This window comes from Leguminivora glycinivorella, chromosome Z (genome assembly GCF_023078275.1).
Source record: "Leguminivora glycinivorella isolate SPB_JAAS2020 chromosome Z, LegGlyc_1.1, whole genome shotgun sequence".
In the NCBI taxonomy this organism is placed as follows: Eukaryota; Metazoa; Arthropoda; class Insecta; order Lepidoptera; family Tortricidae; genus Leguminivora; species Leguminivora glycinivorella.
In genome coordinates this window covers 641,867-664,235 of record NC_062998.1, presented here as the reverse complement: position 1 = coordinate 664,235, position 22,369 = coordinate 641,867, and the positions used below count along the sequence as shown (strand labels likewise).

General features: G+C 38.3%; 1 protein-coding gene across 3 annotated transcripts in view; it reads right to left on the bottom strand.

Moving 5' to 3' along the window:
* Window positions 1-22,369, bottom strand: part of LOC125241789 (beta-1,3-galactosyltransferase 4-like) — a 105,148-nt gene that overhangs the window by 65,935 nt on the left and 16,844 nt on the right. The window contains exons 1-3 of one of the 3 annotated variants that reach the window (XM_048150422.1): window positions 20,768-20,893; window positions 9,554-9,743; window positions 8,288-8,552 (exon numbers count right to left, since the gene is read on the bottom strand). In XM_048150422.1, the coding sequence (XP_048006379.1) occupies window positions 8,288-8,552; window positions 9,554-9,732 (444 nt within the window). In that variant the 5' untranslated portion in view covers window positions 9,733-9,743; window positions 20,768-20,893. Of the gene's footprint in view, window positions 1-8,287; window positions 8,553-9,553; window positions 9,744-13,176; window positions 13,363-20,767; window positions 20,894-22,369 lie in introns of those variants that run through there. The other 2 variants (XM_048150416.1, XM_048150421.1) reach the window with 2 other exon arrangements.

Genomic DNA, 22,369 nt, shown 5'->3' with positions numbered 1-22,369 from the left:
CGGGCTTTGCCCATACAGTTGGCCCGACGCGACGCTCGCGAGACGCTAGATGTGGGGGGACCCTTAGTCTCTCATATCTAAGTAATATTTAACGAGAGCTGCGATAGGCCTGTTTAAAATTATGGATATATATTAAAATCATAGTTCAAAACGATGGTTTTTGCCATACCTTTAACAGGCTTTAACACTGGCGTGTTTATTTTTGATAGGGGATGATTTTAATATTTCATAGTACAATTCCTCAATAAGGAAATGATGTATCTATTATTTTCTAGATACCTACAGTATCAACCATTTCAAAAGCTTTAACTGTTGTTTTGTGAAAACTTTTTATATAGTACTTTGGAGACTAGTTTCGAAGTCGTGACAGTTTTCAGACGTCCGTGACTGGCATCGCCTCGGCCATTTTGTACAACCGCGTTAAGAGCAAACGTCACCCAGCGTAAAAATCAACAAAAAAAATCATGCAGTGATATCATAAAGAGATACCCAAAAACGCTGGCTACGCTAAGAGGAGTCAGGGTTCAGCATGAGCTAAAGCTTAGGTACTACTTTCCCAAGCGCTTATCATGATGAGTCGTACCAAAACAGCGTGTCTTTATATAATCTCTATATTGTACCAAACCTGAGTTCTAATAGGTACAGCCGGGCCAGTGTCAGCTTAGTGTCAGCTCTATCTTGGATACTGCTCACCCACGAGCTCGCCGTGACGATTTCTTTAATAACGATGCTAATTTGTTTGTTATTTTTCGAAATACATTAACTTTAATGACAATTGGAGTTCATTAATTTTTAATGGTTAATGACAATTAACCTTTTGACTGTGTAATTTTTGTTAATTACCGTTCGGCCAATACTCCTAGGCATTCCTTGTAGCCAATCAATAAATAATATCCTAAAATATCTGGATGACCGAGCTTTGCTCGGTTCTATTTTATTATATCACGTCTTTAGAAAAAAAACTTATAAATACAAGAACAAAAAAAAAAACAACAAAAAATTAAAACTTAATTTCTGGCCGGGATTCGAAACCCTGACACCTGCAATCTATCTGCGAACATTAGACCGACCTCGTACGACTGAGCTAAGCGGAGCCGAAGCGCGCGCGGCGAAATTAACGACCGTATTTTACGTTTACTAGCGCGAAAGAAAAACTCATTAAAACTCCATAATTCGCCGTTTTCCGGGACCTAAGGCTACGCTAGATCGATTTTCCAACCCCGAGAACCCCTACATAAGAAATTTCAGCAAAGCTAATCTTCGGGTGGCCGTCCACCCGTGTGACAAATCTCAGCGCGCTAGGACCATTTTGAAATTTTTCAAAAAAAAAGTCAGCCATATTGATTTTTTTAATGCAACTTTTTTCTACTTAAAGACCTGTATGACATTTGGTCGAGCACCCCCGGCTCTCTTACAAAGTTTAAAAGTTGCCATACAAAACAAAAGTGGCCAGTTTTCTCACATTTGTAGTATTTTTCAATTTTTTTTATTTCATTACAATCCTCTTGCCCTTCTTGCTCTTGCTCTTGCTCTTCATTACAAGCCTCTTGGAGATTCTACAACCAAAATTTGAGAACTTTACGACAAACTTGAAAAATCTCCAAAAAAAAGTCGGCCATTTTGAAAAAAAAAAAAAAAATGGCGGCGTCAAAAACTGCCCAAGGTCCTCTATGATATTTTGGTCGAGCACCCCCCGGCTATCTCCTGCCGTTTGGCCAGGCCGTCCAACATTTTTTTTCCCGGAACCGGTAGACCGACGGTCGGATTTTTCCGGGGTCGCAAGATCAACCTCTATACTACCACAGCCACACCAAATACTGCCACCTGCAAAATCTCCTGGCTATTTTTGGAAAAATGTCAGTCGGGTTGCTGCTTTCTATTATATAGAATAATAGAAAAAATAGAATAGAATATAGAATAGATAAATAAATGAATATACAAGAATTGCTCATTTAAAAGTATATGATATTCGTAAAGAAAATATGTAAGTTATATTTAACCAAATTAACATGCAAAGAATTAAGTTATTTTATTTCATCTTTGTTTTAACGACAGGTAGGATAGGATAAGATTGGCTTAATAGTAATTTGAGGAAAGATTTCGTTTAATTTTTATCTAAAAAACACTACGTGACGTCACGCGAGGCAAGTCCATTGGGCGTTTAGTGTTTTGTATTCGATATCAGTTATATGACTTCACCTCGTTAAATATTGCCGGTTATAAAAAGTACATCCTGTATTTTGCTTTATAATCCTGTATTTTCTACATATAAATTCCTCACCATTTTACGATATAATAATATGATCTCGTACCAACGTCGATCCCCACATGTACTTCAAAATAAAATACAAATAATCGGCGGCGCGTGTATTAGCTCATTGAATTACATATATTTTATGTATGTGGATTCATATTGAAAGATAAGCGCTCAGCTACCTGCATAGTGAGTGACACGCTTAAATATAAGTCTAAAGTACTTAGATGATAAATCGCATTATTTTATTTGGCAGTAGTAGTAGTAGATTCCACGGTGTATACTAAATTTATTATTTATAAATTAAATTATTTACTGACGCATGTGGAAAATAGGTATATTAAGTTAAAATTGTTACTCTAGTAGTCTTATCAAATACAACCCTTTCAGGCTTAGCATTAAATAGCGTGATGCGCACAGTTGAAATAACTTTTGGCGTTTTGTACGCAACGTGCGGTTTGTCAGTGCCGAGAGATAAGAGGTCATTGCCCTTCCCCGCTACCGCGCCACGGCCGCGCGGTCGGTATCATAATACCTACACTACCCGCGTCACTGCGCTCGCTTGACTTGATCAAACGCAAATATTAATACCGTATTATTTTTCGAAGCATTCTATTAAACTTACCCAAATTCACGTATCTTATTTATCCTGTCTTTTTAGTTAATAAGATGTGAACTCTAGTAACTTTAATATTTTTTTGGAATGGTAAAAACCTATTTTTGCTAAATTATCGCAAATTTTATAAAGCACTGGAGTAGGAAAACACAATTTCAGTTTATTCATATATTTAAAGGAGGCAATGCGACGTTTCTTATTTTTTTTAACATGAATATTTTTTTGTGTCTGTTTCGCTAGGTAAGACAAATTGTCATATAGCAATCGAGTAAATTGACCCAAACTACGTATACACGCTAAAAATGTCATTCTAAATGCAATACAGTTACATTTTTTCTCTCGAATATTTTTTTCACCACATTAGGTCAAATTAAAAATTATAACCACAAATTACCAAATTACTAAAAAAAGCACCTTAGGAATGTGACCCAAAACGAAATGTTAAATTTATATGTTAGCAATGTATTTATAAACGAAAACAAAATCGACTTTAATATTTTTTTAACTTAGGGCCCAAAATATAGCCAGCGCCGCAGGACTATAACGTTTCACGCACAGAACACCCCACTAGAAGCCTAATGCAAGCGATATTGTTAGAGACGCAAATCACCAATCCTTGCGGGGTGAGGCATAATATTATAGCAGTTTTTCTAAATTATTTATATTTCTTTAGTTATAAAGTATTATTTCTACAAGTAATGGTAAGAAATGCGCAAGTTAGGCGTTTTTGCAAGCTTTAATTTAACTTGCAGTATATTCGGTTCGGGTTAAATCGTGCGACTTTTAAAGCAGATATTTTTAAACGATTGAGCTGAATTTTTGCACACATAATTGTATAAATCATGTGACGATGCAATATTATGGTATCATGGAGCTGATCTGCTGATGGACCAGGAACGTGGCCATAGATTAAATTTCATATCTCATTATTATGTTGACCTCAATTGAAAAACGAATAGCAATTAAAATAATTGTATTATGTATAGAGGACACAGTTCAGATAAGAAAGCACATCAAATATTTTATGTTGTGTAGGTAAATTACATATTTAATGACATTGAGATTCATATTATCTTTTTCTTCTGTGACAATTTGATATGTTTTCTCTGAAGAAGAACGACGTATTATTAAGCAATAATATAATTTATTGAAATTAATTTCCATAGAGTACCTAGTCTGTTCATATTCTTTGATGAATACTTTTGCATGTTAAATTGTATCTTGTTATTGAATGCATGTTAATTATAAGATGTAATGTTTTGAAAAGAAGTTGCCCGCCGAGTTTCTTGCCGGTCCCATAGTGGATACCCCCCTCCCAACTGAGGGGGGACTGAAATCTTCTCGAGGCGTAGGGTTAGAGCCGGCGTAGCTTTATTTGACGTTCATATGCGCATTGTAATATGCCTACTTGAAAAATAAATATTTCATTTTCATTTTCATTTTTTCATTTCGATAAGGCCTAGTTACCCTTCGGGTTGGAAGGTCAGATGGCAGTCGCTTTCATAAAACTAGTGCCTACGCCAAATCTTGGGATTAGTTGTCAAAGCGGACCCCATGCTCCCATGAGCCGCGGCGAATGCTGATGCCGGGATAGCGCAAGGAGGATGATGATTAAAAATCATTCTACTAACTAATAACAAAACTGTGCATTTTTACTTACGTTTACTAAGTTAAATTACCAACTAAATATTCTAAACTAATCAATCAACTAAATAACACTACAAACTCTACAGATTCTAGATAATTTCACAATTACAAATCTGCTTTCTTTTATATTTCATACAATGGTAGCACATGGTACGAACGGTAGTACGAAGTTCCCGCAACAGACATAAACTAACATGGCCCCATCCCTATACCTTGTACTTTTAGCAGTTGAAAAAAGTGTAAACAAACCGTAGCCGTCAAATTTGACAGATCCAGGGGTAGTGAACCTTTTAAGGCCAGATCGAAGAATAAAATTGTAGGTGGCTACTTACTTGGTACTTTTTATTAATAGTGAGCCAATTTTAATGATTATAAACGCAAAAATGGTAAGTAAGGTGAGAGTAGCAATGCACGGTCGAGAAGTTTCCAAAGTTGCAGAACATTCCTCATGAGAATTTTCGTTAACTTCTGAGAATGTTCTCGAGAACGAGAATTTATCAGAATACTTAGTAACTTCGTAGTTTATACCATAATTTCGTCGAACTCAGCAAGTCAAGACGTAGTCCTGTGGTAGTGCGATGGCTTCGTATGCCGATGTTCTCAGGTTCGATCCTGACAGCTATCTTTTTTTTTTGTATATACTTTTATTGGCATGACCAAAAACAGGCATCAAGAAATAATAGTTCGGTACCTAATTTAAAAAAGTCAGGACTAAAACTGTGAAGTCTGAAAGTCAAAATGTTCCCTGAAGGTTTACCCTTGAATCGCCGACATACACTTGTTCGAATATTATTTCAAAGACAACGTTTCAAATAATTTCATTTCATCGACAGTTCATGTCGTAGAACAATCGATACAAGTAAAATCAAACCGTAGACTTTTATTTCGTAGATAAATTATTCCGAGTATACTTTATATCGTGGTATTTTGTTTCGTGTTTTTTCATTTCATTTTGTTTTACATTAAATACAATTCATTACGCATAATATTATTTCAATTATGATTTTTTCTAAAATTGTACAATTTGAAAACTTTCTGTGTGATCACTGATCACAGTTCTAACCTAACCTAAACCTACTCTGAAAACTGTTTGTTTTTGTGTGTGGTCACAGTTCTAACCTAACCTAAACCTACTCTGAAATACGTTTGCTTCTGTGTAAATCACAGGTCGAACCTAACCTAAGCCTATTCTTTAAACTTTTGTTTTTGTGTGTGGTTACAGTTCTAACCTAACCTAAACCTAATTTAAAAACCATTCGTTGTTGTCTAGGTCGTAGTTCTAACCTAACCTAAACCTACTCTAATATAGGATTTAAGCCAATGGTCATAGTTTAATTATGGACGTAGGTATGTGATGTGCCACGATAAAATCGACAATTAGAAGTTTCCTAGAATAGTACGTAAGTAGTACGACAAATGAGAAAGTTTTGTAATAATACGTCGAATAAATGAATTGCGATGTTTTGTAGTTCTGCTATTTGAAATACTTTGAAACGAATCAGCGATGAAAAAATATTAGTTGAATAGTATTTATAATAAGTAAACTAAGAAAATTTCAAATAAATAGTAGTTGAAACAAAATTACTCGAAACAATTTTACTTGAACTAAACTTTCGATGATTTGTTGTCGATTAAATGATATTCGATGAAAAGTTTGTCGGCGAAACAAGGGTACACCGTTCCCTGAAGTATAGTGAGAATTTAAGCAACTTATAGTGAGAATTTAGGTAACTTATCACTTATCAACAAAATAGATAACTGTAATAGACAATATTATACCTATAATAACATATAGTTTTATATTATGCCCATTTAAACATTATTTCAAGTATATTATCTTGTTTAAATAATAAATTGCATGTTGCGGGAATGTTCTGCGAACATTCTCAAGAATGTTTCCGCTTTTTGGGAATGTTCTGCAATTTCTACATTACTAGGTGAGAGTAATAATGCGATTTATTGTATTTTTAGGTATTAAAAAATTGTGAACAAACCGTCAAATAGTTGCTTATCAGGTAACGTTTGGTTAGGTTAGGTTAAAATTTTCGTATTTAAAAATAATTGAGCTCACTACTATAGTCCGTTCCATTCCAAAAACATACACCTACTTTCGCTTAATTTTACTAAATACACATGTACAATTAGAGAAGACGAGTGTAAGTACAAGTTTATAATGGGACGGCAAACGCACATTGCTAATGTGAAACCAGAGAACTGGAGAAGATTCGAAGGACATGTCATCAAGAAAGAGAAGAAAATGAAAGAGTTAGACAAGATTGACGATTTGGCCGACAGAATAATAATAAATGTGACAGAATCATCTTCGTCTTCATCCTCATCGTCGTCATCGTCCTCACCAGAATAAAATAACGTATAGAAAGTATTGCGTTTAACTTAAAAATATACATATGTTTTCACCATTAAACACATAGAATAGAACGACACATTTTTTTATTATTTCATGCACAGATAATCTTAATTTTATTTCTATTGCTTTTTTATATTTCTCTGTCTTTCATCAAAATTTAGTGTGGTACCTATAAATATTACTGAATCAACTAAATTACCATCTAGTATAAAAGATATATAAATATAACAATCATCATCTCATACGGAGAAACGGAAGCTCGAAAACACAAATATCAAATTTGTAACAGATGATGATGATTGATAACAAGCAATGGAAAATGTCAGATAAAATTAGAAATCGCGTAAGGTCTAGTACCTTTACATTTTAGTAGTGTTACACCCAGATTAAAATGAAGCCACGAGTTTTAAACCTCTGCAAAATTGGGTACTTTTTGGTTGATGATTCCCTGAAGAAAATAATAATTTTAATTAAATGTAATGACGATATGCTTGTATCCATGAAGGTGTATTATGTTTCGTCAAATTAATCAAAATTACATGTTAGTGGAATGAAATGGAATTTTCCAGTTCCAGTAGTGAACTCAATTTATTTTTAAATAGAGAAAAAAAATCGGGATCCAAACGTTACCTAATAAACAACCCTCAAATTTGACAGCTCCGGTTTGTTTACACTTTTTTCAAGAGCCAAAAGTACAAGGTATAGGCAAAATGGGATGGACGCGCCTCGGCGACGCTCAGTACAACCATATTGGCCAGTATAAATGAACTCCGCAGATAATTAACAATATTCAACAAAATAATTAATTTGACTTAACTGTGGAATGTTATTCCATCTTTTTTATATGTGGAAGTGTTAGAAGACTTGCCACACCACTTTGTGCTGCAAGAGATCATTGTTTGCAACCAAATTTAATTATTTAAGATTTTTTCCCGAGCGGACACGAACACTGTTACCGGGTCGTATACTTGGGCGCTACTGATCGGTGTCGCGCGCGTTCAAACTTTTATACACCTGATTTGTCGTATGCTTGGTGACCGCGATTCGCCCTGTAAGGGCCGTCTTGTTGTATTCGTCTGTGGTCACGCTACAATGCCTAATAACATTTCGGACGTCGAAATGGGTAGGGGATTAAATTCCATGACTGCACCAACCCAATATAAAGTTTCAGTATTAGTGTATAAAAAGTGTCATCTTTGAGACGGAATTCTCTTCTTTGAAAGTTTTATGACAGTAGTAAATGGTCCTAAATTGCATCTTTGTAGCTCAATATTTCGATAGCTTTTGTATTTACTGAGATAAATCGCAACGCCTGCGGTAAATTAACGTTGCTTCGTCTTAAAATACTTGTCCATTTTGAAATGGCTCGCACGTATATAATGTAATCACGAGGAAAGCTTACCTCCGCGATGTATCCTATGACCTTGTAGTTGTCGTATGACACCCAGTCCTGGAACCAGTAGCTCTCGCCGGTGCGCGGCTTACTCGGTTGCGACAAGTAGGGTCCCCAGGGTGCGGCTTCGCCGCCAGGAATACTTATCCAAGTCACGATAATACCGATGTCGTCGAACAATTGTTTGGTGGAGTGACGAGGTGTCACACATGCTTTTACTGAGACCTTCGTCGACGATTTACCAAACCTTAGATGCATGTGAGCGGGTTTGGCTCTGGAAAGAAATAATCTGTGTTAGAAAAATAAACCGTCAAATGCGTGTCGGACGTCACATATATCTTATCACGCATTATAAAGTCTCTGGTGGAAATAAAACCTTAGAGGTTGATATATCCCTACATACGAGTATAAACCATCAGCGTCAGGTGCCACTAGCAGCGGGACAGGGCCCAGGCTGCCGATAGTCAGGGGGCAAACACGGAGGCGTCGGAATATCCGCGCCCCCTCCAAGATTACTGCCTCTGCATCAGGCCCTAGATTTAATAATAATCACCTAGCGGCAGGCTGCAATACGCATTTCTAGGCGACGGTTAGGTTTTTGCATCCTTTGCCGGAAACTTTGGGTCCATGGGGTTCGGACTCCGGACACCTTAAAATTATTTCAGCGGCTCAAATATCTTTTAATTAAGTCCACTGGTGACCGTAAGTGCGTTTTCACATTATCCGACCCGATATCGGATGTCGGAAGGATTTCAAAGGCACAGATCAAAGATGGCGGCTTAAATGTATGGGATCTCGGCCCTACATCCGATATCGGATCGGATAATGTGAAAACGCACAAAGGCTGGCTCGTTCCTCGCTCAGCGAAACGCGGTCAGTCTTATGGGCACATCAGGCAGGCAATTATGGTCGCCCGATAAATGATAAAACATCTGGCCGTCCCTATCGCACTTACTAATAGTGCGATAGGGACGGCCTGATATTTTATCGTCTATCACGCGACCATGCTACCCGTGCAGGTACTGTTACTGGCAGTGACTTGGGAGACATCTGTAGTCCCTCTTAGGTTAATTTAGGTTTAGTTTAGTTTTAATTTGTTCCTCTTACTTTGATATTTAATGGTTGTTTTGAATATACATTTAAGCCATGTTTAATTCCCTAAAGTGTTTATCGTGGTATTGTAAGTCCCTCAATACCATTACAACACTTGTACCATAATGTACTATTACGCGATATGTTTTGTGGCAGAATAATAATAAATATTATGTTACTTACGCGTAGACACATCTAGCAGCCGTTATGTATATTCTGTATTGAATCCCAAACGCCGTGCATATCATCGGAATGCTTGTTTTGGAATATTCGGTCCAGTAGGTGTGTATCACCCTCGCCGCCCACGGGTAGAGGTCCGCGTCCTCCACCAGCGTGGCCCCCTGCTGCTGCATCACCGGCATCGGGCAGAAGTCTGCAACACGGTTTCCAAGAGCCATTATATGCCGATAAAACTTTTTTTTTTCAACACTATTATTCATACCTAAAGATAAAGGAACAGACATTAACAAGAATGCATATACCTACTACAACTATAACTATAACTTACAATTAGAAATTGTATTATTCATCAAAAGCTAGAAGCGCTGGTGGCCTAGCGGTAAGAGCGTGCGACTTTCATTCCGGAGGTCGCGGGTTCGAACCCCGGCTCGTACCAATGAGTTTTCAGAACTTATGTGCGAAATGTCATTTCATATTTTCCAGTCGCTTTTCGGTGAAGGAAAACATCGTGAGGAAACTGGACTAATTCCAATAAGGCCTAGTTACCCTTCGGGTTGGAAAGGTCAGATGGCAGTCGCTTTCGTAAGAACTTAGTGCCTACGCCAAATCTTGGGATTAGTTGTCAAAGCGGACCCCAGGCTCCCATGAGCCGTGGCAAATTCCGGGATAACGCAAGGAAGAAGAAGAAGAAGATTCGTCAAAAGCTACCGCTTCGTTTAATTGCCAAACTCAACCAGTGACATTTAGGTACTTATATTTTCAGTACAGATGGAGTTATTTTTCGCACTAGTGCGAGAAGTGGTTCATTATATGTCAGTTCAAAACTTCGGATGGCCATCTGTACTGAAAAACGTCGTACGATACACGCGCGAAAAGGAACTTCCTTTTTTACGCACTTGTATCGTAATGTACTATTAGATACTCAGAGACAAACAGTTAACAGGCCCAATAGCCGAATGGCATTTCTAAGACGCGAAACGAAAACGAAACGCCGCCAATACGCAAGAGCGATAGAGATAGATATCTACGAGCGTTTCGTTTCGTGAGCGTTTCGTGAGCGTTTGTGCGTTCGGCTGTGCACGCAGAAATTCATAAATAATTATGGACAAAAAGCAAAAATTGCTTTTGGTTTTGAATGGCTTGATGCTGTGTTAAAAATAAAATGAACCTGATTTTTACACCGTTTTAAATTGTGACTATTCAGTCGCCAGATTAGGCTGTCAAAAAAAAAGCGTGTTACAAAACACGGAGAAACTAAAAAGCCAAAAATAATAAACCTTCGAATTCAGATTTCTTATCGGATTGCAATAATCTAAACATCCAAATTATAAACAAATCAATTATTTTTGTAGTCGGTTCCAGACCTGTTCGTCGCCTTGCTATTTCCTGTTTGCCCCACCCAACCATACGCAGGCTGGCCCCGACTCCAAAAATAATTGATTTGTTTATAATTTGGATGTTTAGATTATTGCAATCCGATAAGAAATCTGAATTCGAAGGTTTATTATTTTTGGCTTTTTAGTTTCTCCGTGTTTTGTAACACGCTTTTTTTGAAGGCGGTTTTATTTTTTGTTAAAAAGTTAATTTATTTGTTGATTTTTAGTGGTTCCTAGTGATATTATATGTATCAGTCCGAATATATGTACAGTAGTGAAAGAATTATCCTTTAACTCCTAACCGTTGAGGAGTTGACCTTCCATCATCAGCTCAGCTACATAAAATTATTACCATCAGGCGTAAATACTGGTGTACCTTTGAAAAATACACTAAGAACATTACATGTGCCTATAACATTTGAAGAGTTCCCTCGATTTCTCCAAGATCCCATCATCAGACCCCGACTTGGTGCCAATGGGACCATCTCGGGGTTATACCCGTTCGATCAAAAAAAAATTTTGAAAATCGGTCCACGATTCTCGGAGATATCGAGTAACATACATACAAAAAAAAATAAAAAAAAAAACATTCAGTCGAATTGAGAACCTCCTCCTTTTTTGAAGTCGGTTAATAATGAAATGGCGACAAAATGTTCGTATTGTTCCGCTTGTTTGTTTCTTATGTAAGTGTAATGAAAAACTAGTACAAAACTACATGGGGTAGTCGCGCTGGACTCCCTGGGGTCTCAGTTACCGTGTATGAGCGATACTACAAGTTTCTGAATTAAGCCCCCCCATTCACGGTACGATTCACCTGTGCGATCCGTCGTAAGGCGTAACAGATTATTATATAAGTAAGTAAGGTATAAGTAAGTAAAGTTTCTTTTCATTACATTTGCTGTTTAAAGGTCTCATTGTGTCTAGTGAACTGAAGAATAATGTACTATTTTGTTCCCAGGGAGTAATGGAACTAATGGGTCTAGTTTTAAAAACGAATACTATCCGTACAACACTGCAACAAAAATTTGACTGTTCAGCTATAAATATAAGGTCTGAAAAATGCATTTAATTTATGTTTTACAATTATTTCGTGTGTTTTGCATTTATTTAGTACATTTAATTTTCACTCCGATAAATTGTTATAATAAATTTACAATCTGGCAGTATTAATATCACACGAACTAAACGCACTTCTCGGCATTATCTATGGTAGACTGATTAAAAAATGAAATTATAAATAAATATCGGGGGACATTTTACACAGATCAACCTAGCATAAACTGAGCAAAGCTTGCTCTGGGTGCTAGGCGACGATATACTTACTAATATACATAAATACATACACTTATTAATACATACACAGAAAACATCCATAACTCACGAACAAATATCTGTGTTCATCACACAAATAAATGCCCTTACCAGGATTCGAACCCGGGACCGCGGCTTAGCAGGCAGACCGGTCGTCAATTTTGATACTTAATAATCGTCTAAAATTATTTTAGATTGTAATACGTTTCGTTGGACATTGTAAGTATTTAATATGCATATAAAATGCAGTATTTTAGTCTTGTGTTTTGTTTGTAGTAAAACATAATGGATTTATATGGAAGAATCCGGTATTGGTGAAGACTACTAGACTGGTCGGTTTTGCATTATGAGTTTTTTCTGTGTTTTCGCTACGTCATAAATTAAATGTAACAAGATCATACCATCCCATACATTAAAATGAGACCGCCTACGAACGCGCTTACACTCCACCACACATAGATGGCGCCACAAAAAATGCCTTGTTGCCACCGATTATTTGTAGACTGGCATTAAGTGTCAATTCCGAGCCGTAAATCTATGTCAAAAGTGACACTTAACGCCATCTACAAGTATAATCGAAAGCCACAAGACATTTTTTTTGTGGCGCCATCTATGTGTGGTGGAGTGTAAGCGCGGTCTTAGAGCGTTTTCACATTATCCGATCCGATATCGGATGTCGGAAGGATTTCAATAGAAAAAATCCAAGATGGCCTGTAATGCATGGGATATCGGTCCGACATCCGATATCGGATCGGATAATGTGAAAACGCACTTAGGCGGTCGCATTTTTAATGTATGGGATGGTATGATCTTGTTATATTAAATTTATGGCTACGTGTATGGCTGGCACTTTCGATGCGACCGACAGCCATCGTCCAATCGATCGTAGCGATGAATCGTACTGTGAATGGGGGGCTAGGCACATGTTTTTATAGTTACTGGTGTTGTTGTGATCGGGATGTTCCGGCGGCTCGATCGGGTCCGCGGGGGCGCGCAGGGCCCTGAAGCGCCGGGGCGCCGGCGCCCGCGCCTGCGCGCAGCCCGCCATCAGGCTGCTCCACCACACCACACCCACAGCCGACACCGCCAACTGCATTTTACCTTCTATCTCTTCTAAACTTAATAAATACTATGCGATCACGATACACTAATATTATTGCCGGTTTTGAAAACAAATTCAAATTTTAAAAGTTTTACTACCAGTAAAATAAATGTTTCACAATTGGATTATTGCGACGGAATATTGCGAAACTTCTATTAGGAAATGTGATTGGTATTTTGCAACAAAACTTAATTGAAGTGGATGTTGCCAGCGATTGTTAATATACCTAGATGTCTAAAGAGCTCTCAAAAATGACCCCACGAATATTGTGCCACGTTAAGGTGGTTTTCCACCGGCAGGGCGTGAATGGGCAGAGCGGAGAGGGAATTGAAATTTAAAAAAAATATATATATATATATAGGACATTCTTACACAGATTGACTGAGCCCCACGGTAAGCTCAAGAAGGCTTCTGTTTTGGGTACTCAGACAACGATATATATAATATACAAATACTTATATACAAAGAAAACACCCATGACTCAGGAACAAATATCTGTGCTCGTCACACAAATAAATGCCCTTACCGGGATTCGAACCCGGGACCGCGGCGTAGCAGGCAGGGTCACTACCGACTGCGCCAGACCGGTCGTCAAATTTGTATGGCGAATTTTAAATTCTCGCCCAGCGCATCTTTGGTGGAAATAGTAAAGATTGACTTGGATGTGCGGGACTATTAATGGCAATTAATGGCAGCGATGGCAATTTTTAGTGGAAAAGCGTACGGGCGATTTCAATTCCCTCCCCGCTCTGCCCATTCACGCCCTGCCGGTGGAAAACCACCTTTAGGCGGGGCCTCAATATTGTGCCACGGAGCTTGTCAGTGCGCTAATGGCGGCCAGTCGGAACAGTTGTAGTACGGCATATTTAGAATATATTTATCACTTCAATCAAAAGAATATGCCGTACTATTTTGTAATATCATGTGCTAGTCGTTCCAACAAATACGGAGAAAAATATGGGATTAAGTTTCATGTGTAATTTGGCGAGGATCATAATTATTTCGATTTATTTTGTACGAGCTATTTTTGTATGAGGAATTGAGGATGATGTTATGCAATATTTTTAATAGCCATTGATATTTAAAAACTTTCATTTTTGTATAATTTTATTCGAAGCGTTTCTCCCCGGCACTGTAAAACAGTACCTACTTAAATGCCTACACTATGCCGGTAGATATTACTAAATTCTCATTCCTATGCCACAGGCATAAGTCAATTTTTTATTCCTATGCCAGCGGTATAGGGATATGAAGTTTTTAAACACATCTGCCAAGCAAGTGTGGTCGCGCGATAAATGATAAAACATCTGACCGTCCCCCCTAAATATATAGTGCGATAGGGACGGCCAGATGTTTTATTATTTATCGTGCGACCATGCTTGCCTGCCTGCTGTGCGGCCGACATAGGCCAGTAACTTATTTAAACACACTTACGTGTCAGTGGCATAGGAGTTCGATTATTTTGATCATAGACCTTGTGTCACCGGCATAGTGGTTTAATGGCCAATGTGAAAACATTCGTGGACACGTATGGTATAGCATACGCGTAGTAATTTGTTTCCTTTGGTCTATGACGGATGACGTCACTAAGCGTCCCTGAACGTGTTAATTTAGAAGGTTGTAGAATAGAAATAGACGTGACCTGTGGTCCGGTGTCAGTACGGCGTATTATGATTTTGGAACCACTTTTCGGCTGACATTTTGTTTGAAAGTATTTATTTATTCATTTAAACTTTATTGCACAAAAGACAAACTTAATGTACAAAAGGCGGACTTAATGCCATGTGGCATTCTCTACCAGTCAACCTTAAGGCAAAACAGAGAAGATTGTAGGCGGTGCATTGAAAACAAAAGAACAGAAAAAGAAAATCAGAAATCTAAAACATACTTACATCAAATAATACATAAATACATATAATACATAAATATAATTTAATGATATATAAATATACTCATGTATACATAATTAATATATACATTTTAAACTTGTTAGATAGATACTTAATTCTACTTTGAACTACCAACTTGTACTATTTTATATTATGTGGAACTACCAGCAAAGAAATTACGCACAGATCTTTTGAATGTAGTCTTATTGGGTGCTTTCCTGATGCTAGGGGGAAGACCATTCCAGAGGCGGGCAACCTGAACAGCAAAGCAATTAGACATGAAGCCCGTACGATGAAGAGGGATTGAGAGAGAGAGATTGCCAGTGGAACGAAGATTACGATCACAAGAGGCACCAAAAAAGTGAAACAAGGACTTTAGATATTCAGGGGAGTGAGGGTCATTGAGAATGGAATAGAGTGTGCAGAGCATGCGAATATTCCGCCGTTGCCGAATAGGGAGCCAGCCGAGCTGTGTAAAGTAGTGTTCTATGTTATTATCTTTCGGTGGCGACATCTAAGTAATTACATATTTAAGGGCCGGTTTTTTAGTCTCCAGATAAACATTCTACCAGATAAAGTTATCACTATTCTTTTCATCACACGTGTAAATAACAATGACAGCTAACATTTATCTGACAGATATTATTTACCTGGCGATTGAAAAACCAGCCCTAAAAAGGTAAAATTTATAAAATGAAAGCCTGCGTTTAACACCTGTTAACAATAGATGGCAAGTGACAACAACCTGAACGTGACTATACATTGATATGACTGTATACAGATATAAATTGAATTTATCTAGCCATAAAAATACTCATTATAGCGGAATACGTGTACGACATAATTAATATTTTCATATGTAGGTTGTTACTTCATAACAACAAATTAATTATGTAGTTATTTTTTAATATGCATAATATTAAAATTATTTTTGCTTGGTTCTTTAATGCATGACATAAACCCATCCCTTTTCGTGTCAAATTTTAGTCAAATATGAACCGCGAATTCTTAGCTGCCAGTACGTACAGCAAGTAGGTTATTAGCCGAATAAAATCGCTGATTGGTAGATAGTGACATTATATGCATTTCAGCTACACTTATCTGTGTGCATTAGTATAAAAGAGATGACTATTGTTTTGTTTACCAGTTTTGATTACAGGGCCTGTAAACGTATTGTCTTGTGTAAATGTAGGCGTAATTGTGTATGTGTGCTAAACGGTGCCAAGAATTTGAACGGCAATGTTCTTAAAGGCGGGCTCCCATGTTTATCTTACTTCGTTGGATGTTTGTTGCTCAACTAAGATTGCCACATATAGGTACAAATTACATTTTTATGTTTGTTTCGACAGTTTTAATGGGTACCTTGTGGGGGGCTTGTGGTGTTGCTGGAGAGATTCATAGACACGAGTTTACAAAATCCTTACCTCCTGAGTTACACACAATATTTTTCATCACATTTGAAAGAAAAACAGAGGAAAAAACCGGCCAAGAGCGTGTCGGGCCACGCTCAGTGTAGGGTTCCGTAGTTTTTCGTATTTTTCTCAAAAAGTACTGAACCTTCTTCTTCTTCTTCTTTGCCTGGTCCCATTACGTGGGGTCGGCCCTCCTCGTTCGTAGGCGCCAGGACACCCTATCCTGGGTTGTCTGTGTGTTCAGCTGTGCCCGTTGTATTTCTTTGCTAACGGTTGTCCACCACGTGGTAGGCGGTTTTCCTCTGCCCCTTTTCTTATCCAGTATAGCCAATGCCTTTTTGACAGGGTATTCCTCATCTCTCCTCATCACATGCCCGAACTATCTCAGTCGGCTTTCAGTCATTTTCTCGATAACTGGAGCCACTTTGAACGAACCTCTGATGTACTCATTGCGTATCTTGTCAAGTCTGGTCACTCCCGCTGCCCACCGCAGCATCTTCATCTCGTTAGTGCTCATCTTTTGCTCGTGTACCTTTTTGACGGCCCAGCACTCGGAGCCATACATCATGGCGGGTCTAACTGCCGTTTTGTAGACTTTTCCCTTTAATTGTATAGGCATTCGATCATCGCAGAGTACTCCTGTGAGTGATCTCCATCTACACCATGCCGCATTTACTCTGTGTGATACATCTGCGTCAATGTCTACGTTTTCTGTTAGGATCGATCCGAGGTATTTAAATCGGTTGACTTTTGGTAATGGCTGATCGTCAATACTTATCACACTATCAGATGACGGTTGGCTACTGAAGTTGCAACTGAGATATTCAGTCTTGCTTCGGCTGATGCGTAGACCATTGTCTTCTAGCGCTTTTTTCCATTGCTGAAGGGTGGCGTTTAGTCGGGTTGTGCATTTGTCAATGAGTACAACATCATCCGCATACAGTATGCACCATGGAAGGGGGACTGGATGTTCTTTGTCAGGTAGTCCATCGATAGATTAAATAACAGAGGACTGAGTGCGGAGCCCTGATGCACACCCACTTTAACCTCGAAAGGCTCGCTAAATCCGGCTAGGCTTCTTACTTGCGTCTTAATGTCATCGTACATGTCTTTTACCAAAGTTATGTAGTGTTCTGGGATTTGTTGTGCTCTCATAGATTGCCAAACTAACTTTCGTGGTATCCTGTCGAAAGCCTTTTCGAGATCTATAAATACAAGGTGTAAATCTTCTTTATTGGCCCGGTGTTTCTCCATAAGTATCCTCACCGTCTGGATAGCGTCCGTTGTGGATTTTCCAGGCACGAATCCGCATTGGTTACTGGATATCGATACTAACTTGGCAAAACGATTGTTCAGTACGCGCTCCCAGATCTTCAGCGTGTGCGAAGTAAGCTTTATACCCCTGTAGTTACCACAATTGCTTACATCTCCTTTATTTTTGTAAAAAGGTACGAGGTAGCTGTGCCGCCATGACTCTGGGATCTTCTTGCCGATGAGAATAAGATTGAAGAGCTTAGTCAGCCATTCTATAGCGATCGGCCCAGTTGATTTTTTTTTTTTTTTTTTATGGGATAGGAGGCAAACGAGCAGACAGGTCGCCTGATGGTAAGCGATCACCGCCGCCCATGGACACCCGAAACACCAGAGGTGTTGGAGGTGCGTTGCATAGGTCTGCGGGAATGCCATCTGGCCCTACTGCTTTATGGTTCTTCATTTTCCTCAAGGCTGCACGCACTTCATCCCTGCTGATGTTATCTAAAGGGTCCGGCTGTTTCAGGGTAATAGGATAGGGGTTGGCTCGGAAACTCTTCGTTTAGTAGATGCTGGTAGTATTGGCACCATCTCCGGTTTATTTCTCTATTGTCGGTTAATAGTTGTCCATTACCATCTTTTATGTATTTATTGATCTTAATGTCCAGACTTGCTGTGTGACGTTGCTTGGCAAGTTTGAATATGTCCTTGTCATTTCTTGCAGTTTCAAGTCTAGAGTAGAAGGCATTTCTCGAGTTTGCCCTCTCCTGTGCCACCCTACGTTTCGCTATCTTTTTGCTATTTGTATATTGAATGCGGTCTTCTTCGAGTCCCGAGGTCTGCCATTGTTTAAAGTGATCTTTCTTGATTTTTAGGGATGCCCTTACATCCTCGTTCCACCACGCAGGGTCTTTGTTATTGCTCAGTCCACCTCTCGATATTCCTAATGTTTCCTGAGCTTCCTTTTTGCAGAGCTTCTCTAAGCCGGACCACATGGCGTTTGCAGTGTTATTACTCGTTTCCATATCCTCTTTTAGCTTTTTCTGTAGTGTTTCTACGAGTTTAGATCCTTTCTCAGTGTTTAGCAGATGCCACTTAATTTTTGGAGTTTGGTTTTTAGACTGCTTGATCGGTTTTGGTAACTTAATACAGCTAACCATGAGTCTGTGCTGTGCCGTAAGTGCTTCGCCTGGGATTACCTTACAATCTCTAAAGTTTTTAAGCAGATGTCTATCAGCGAGAATGAAGTCTATTTGGGATTGCTTGTTACCGCTTTTATACGTTATTAAGTGTTCTATTTTCTTTTTGAAAAAGGTGTTAACAATTGCCAAATTGTGTCTTGCGCAAAACTCCAATATTTGTTCCCCACCCTTGTTAGGTTTTCCATATCCGAACATTCCCTGTACTGTCCTGTGCGCAGCATTGCACTCGCCCACGTGCCCATTGAGGTCTCCCCCGACGTATTTTGTTTCCCCATGGGCTATAGAGTTCAGGATGTCATCGAATTCACTCCAGAATGTTTCTTTTTCACTTTCCGAACACCCGGGTTGTGGTGCATACGCCGAGATTATGTTTAGGGGTGGTTGTCCGTCCATGGCTAGTTTCACTGCTATGAGTCGATCACTCCGCCTATCTACATTTATTATACGCTGTTTTAGAATAGTATCCAGCACAATGGCTACTCCGTTTCGTGCGTTAGTTGTCCCGTGATATATTATCTGATACCCTAACCCTATGTCCCTAGACTTTGACCCCTTCCATTTGGTTTCTTGTAAACAGCAGATGTTGATTTTTCGGGCTTGTAATACCTTGGATAGTTCTTGGCCTCTACCAGTGAGTGTGCCTAGGTTCCACGTGGCCAATCTAATATTAGATTGTGTATTACAATGCGAATATTTGTTCTTGTCATGTTTATCGTCGCTTACAGGGGACGCCCTAGCATAATCTTCGTTTGTCGCACTATTCGCATTGATACTGATGTCGTCGCTTGAGGGGGACGCCCTAGCAGCTATATTCACTTTCTTTATTTTGCCTTTCATCATTTGAACGAGGAGTAGGTTTTGACTATAAGTTTTACGGCCGGTTGTCACCTGACGCCAAGACTGTATCCTGTACTAGGTTATGGGCGCTGCCGTTGACCCTTTACAAGTTCGTCCGCCACCATCCCTTCTGGTCGCCCCAGTCTTAGACGAGCAGCACTACAAAGACCTCGGCTCCGAGTACGTCGAAGAAGCTCCTTGCAGAGGTTTGATGACGAAGTGTCCTTCTCCGGCCTGTTTGGTCCGCGGGGGCTATTTTATTTCGCCCCTACCCTCCATATCTGGCGAGCTTTCCCCTATCCGCCGGCTGGGGACGCGCTCTCTAGGGGTGAGGCTCCCCCGAGAGTAAAAAGTACTGAACCTATCAAGTTCAAAATAATTTTCCTAGAAAGTCTTTATAAAGTTCTACTTTTGTGATTTTTTTCACATTTTTTAAACATATGGTTCAAAAGTTAGAGGGGGGACGCACTTTTTTTTTCCTTTAGGAGTGATTATTTCCGAAAATATTAATATTATCAAAAAACGATCTTAGTAAACCCTTATTCATTTTTAAATACCTATCCAACAATATATCACACGTTGGGGTTGGAATGAAAAAAAATATCAGCCCCCACTTTACATGTAAGGGGGGTACCCTAATAAAACATTTTTTTCCACTTTTTATTTTTGCACTTTGTTGGCGTGATTGATATACTTATTGGTACCAAATTTCAGCTTTCTAGTGCTTACGGTTACTGAGATTATCCGCGGACGGACGGACGGACGGAGAGACAGACATGGCGAAACTATAAGGGTTCCTTAGTTGACTACGGAACCCTAAAAATCATAAGGCAAAACCTTCGATGGATGGCGGCGCCGTCGATGCGAACAGTAGAGTCAGTCTTCACCTATGTCGGATTCTTCATATAAATTCATTGTTCTTGATTACAAACGCTTTTTGAGCTCAAACAAACACTAAAATACTGTATATCGTCACTAATTTAAAAAAAACTTGTATCTTCGTCTGTCAATGAAAAGAAAATTGTAGTAAGTATGTATGGAATGCGTATAGACAACTCAATTCTTGTAGTTGGTACCAGACCTGTTCGTCGCCTTGCTATTTCCTGTTTGCCCCACCCAACCATACGCAGGCTGGCCCAGACTCCAAAAATAATTGATTTGTTTATAATTTGGATGTTTAGATTATTGCAATCCGATAAGAAATCTGAATTCAAAGGTTTATTAGTTTTTGCTTTTTAGTTTCTCCGTGTTTTGTAACGCGCTTATTTTTGAAGGCGGTTTTATTTTTTGTTAAAAAGCTTATTTATTTATTGATTTTTTGTGGTTCCTATTGATACTATATGTATCAGTCCGAATATATCGTCGCTGCGCGAGCAAAATTCGCTATGTGATTTTTAACGATTTTTCGTTTTCAATGCCATTTTAAACCTTATTTCTAAATACATATGCTCCAAAAACAGCGTCGAGCTCATTTCAGTATTACAGGTTTTATCAAAAGTAGGTATGTGATGCCCATACATTGAATGTTCCTCCTATAATCGCTAACTGCAATAAATCACATAACTACATTATCTTCTTATAACAGCAGTTTTGGAATTGCGCCTGCTATGTGAATTATGACACATAGCTATATTTTCGGAAATATTGTATAAAAAGATGTGTTAGATGTTTGTGCCTGATTTGTACAATCTCATACACAGCGATAATTTTGTACTATTTGTAGAAATCGTGAATGTTTCCAGATCGTGTGTTTTGCGTCACATAGCAGGCTTTTCTTATAAAAATCTAGCCTACTCTCTTAAAACTTGTTTAAATGGTGTAAGGTAGGTGGGTTTGTAGTCAAGTATAACCTCTATAAATGATACAGAGAGTGTAGTTTCCCTTTTTATTGAGACTATGTCTGAAAGTACTCACTCTGACCAAATAGTTATTTTTTAATATTTGTTAAAAATAAATCATTTTAAATTGATTTTTAAGATTAACTGTCAGAAATTTATTAGTGTTTAGTATAATGACAAATTTCGTGTAGGGTTCAGTGCGTGTAAACGTAATATTACAAACTATCGAAATACGATAAAGTTATGCTAAGTAACTTAAAAAAATAGCAAGTGATTTAACATTGCATTGGTAAGACATCGTTTTGTGTGAAATTTTGTGTGATAAGATCTATCTATCCTTTCTGGAAACATTTTAAAATAAATAAATGAAAATAAAATGTTTAATAAATGAAAAAAAGCTGACTTGAGAAATCACACAAAGTTTTGAGTGACACAGATTTTTTATCGTTTTCGGATAAAAAAAGAAAAATGGAACCCTTACACAATTATGTACTTTCTTGTCAATCCGTTGATCAATTTGTCAATATTATTTATTTCGGAAAAACCCTATACTCAAGTGTACTGTACCGTTCCTTGAAGCTGTAAAAAAAACCTTATTTCT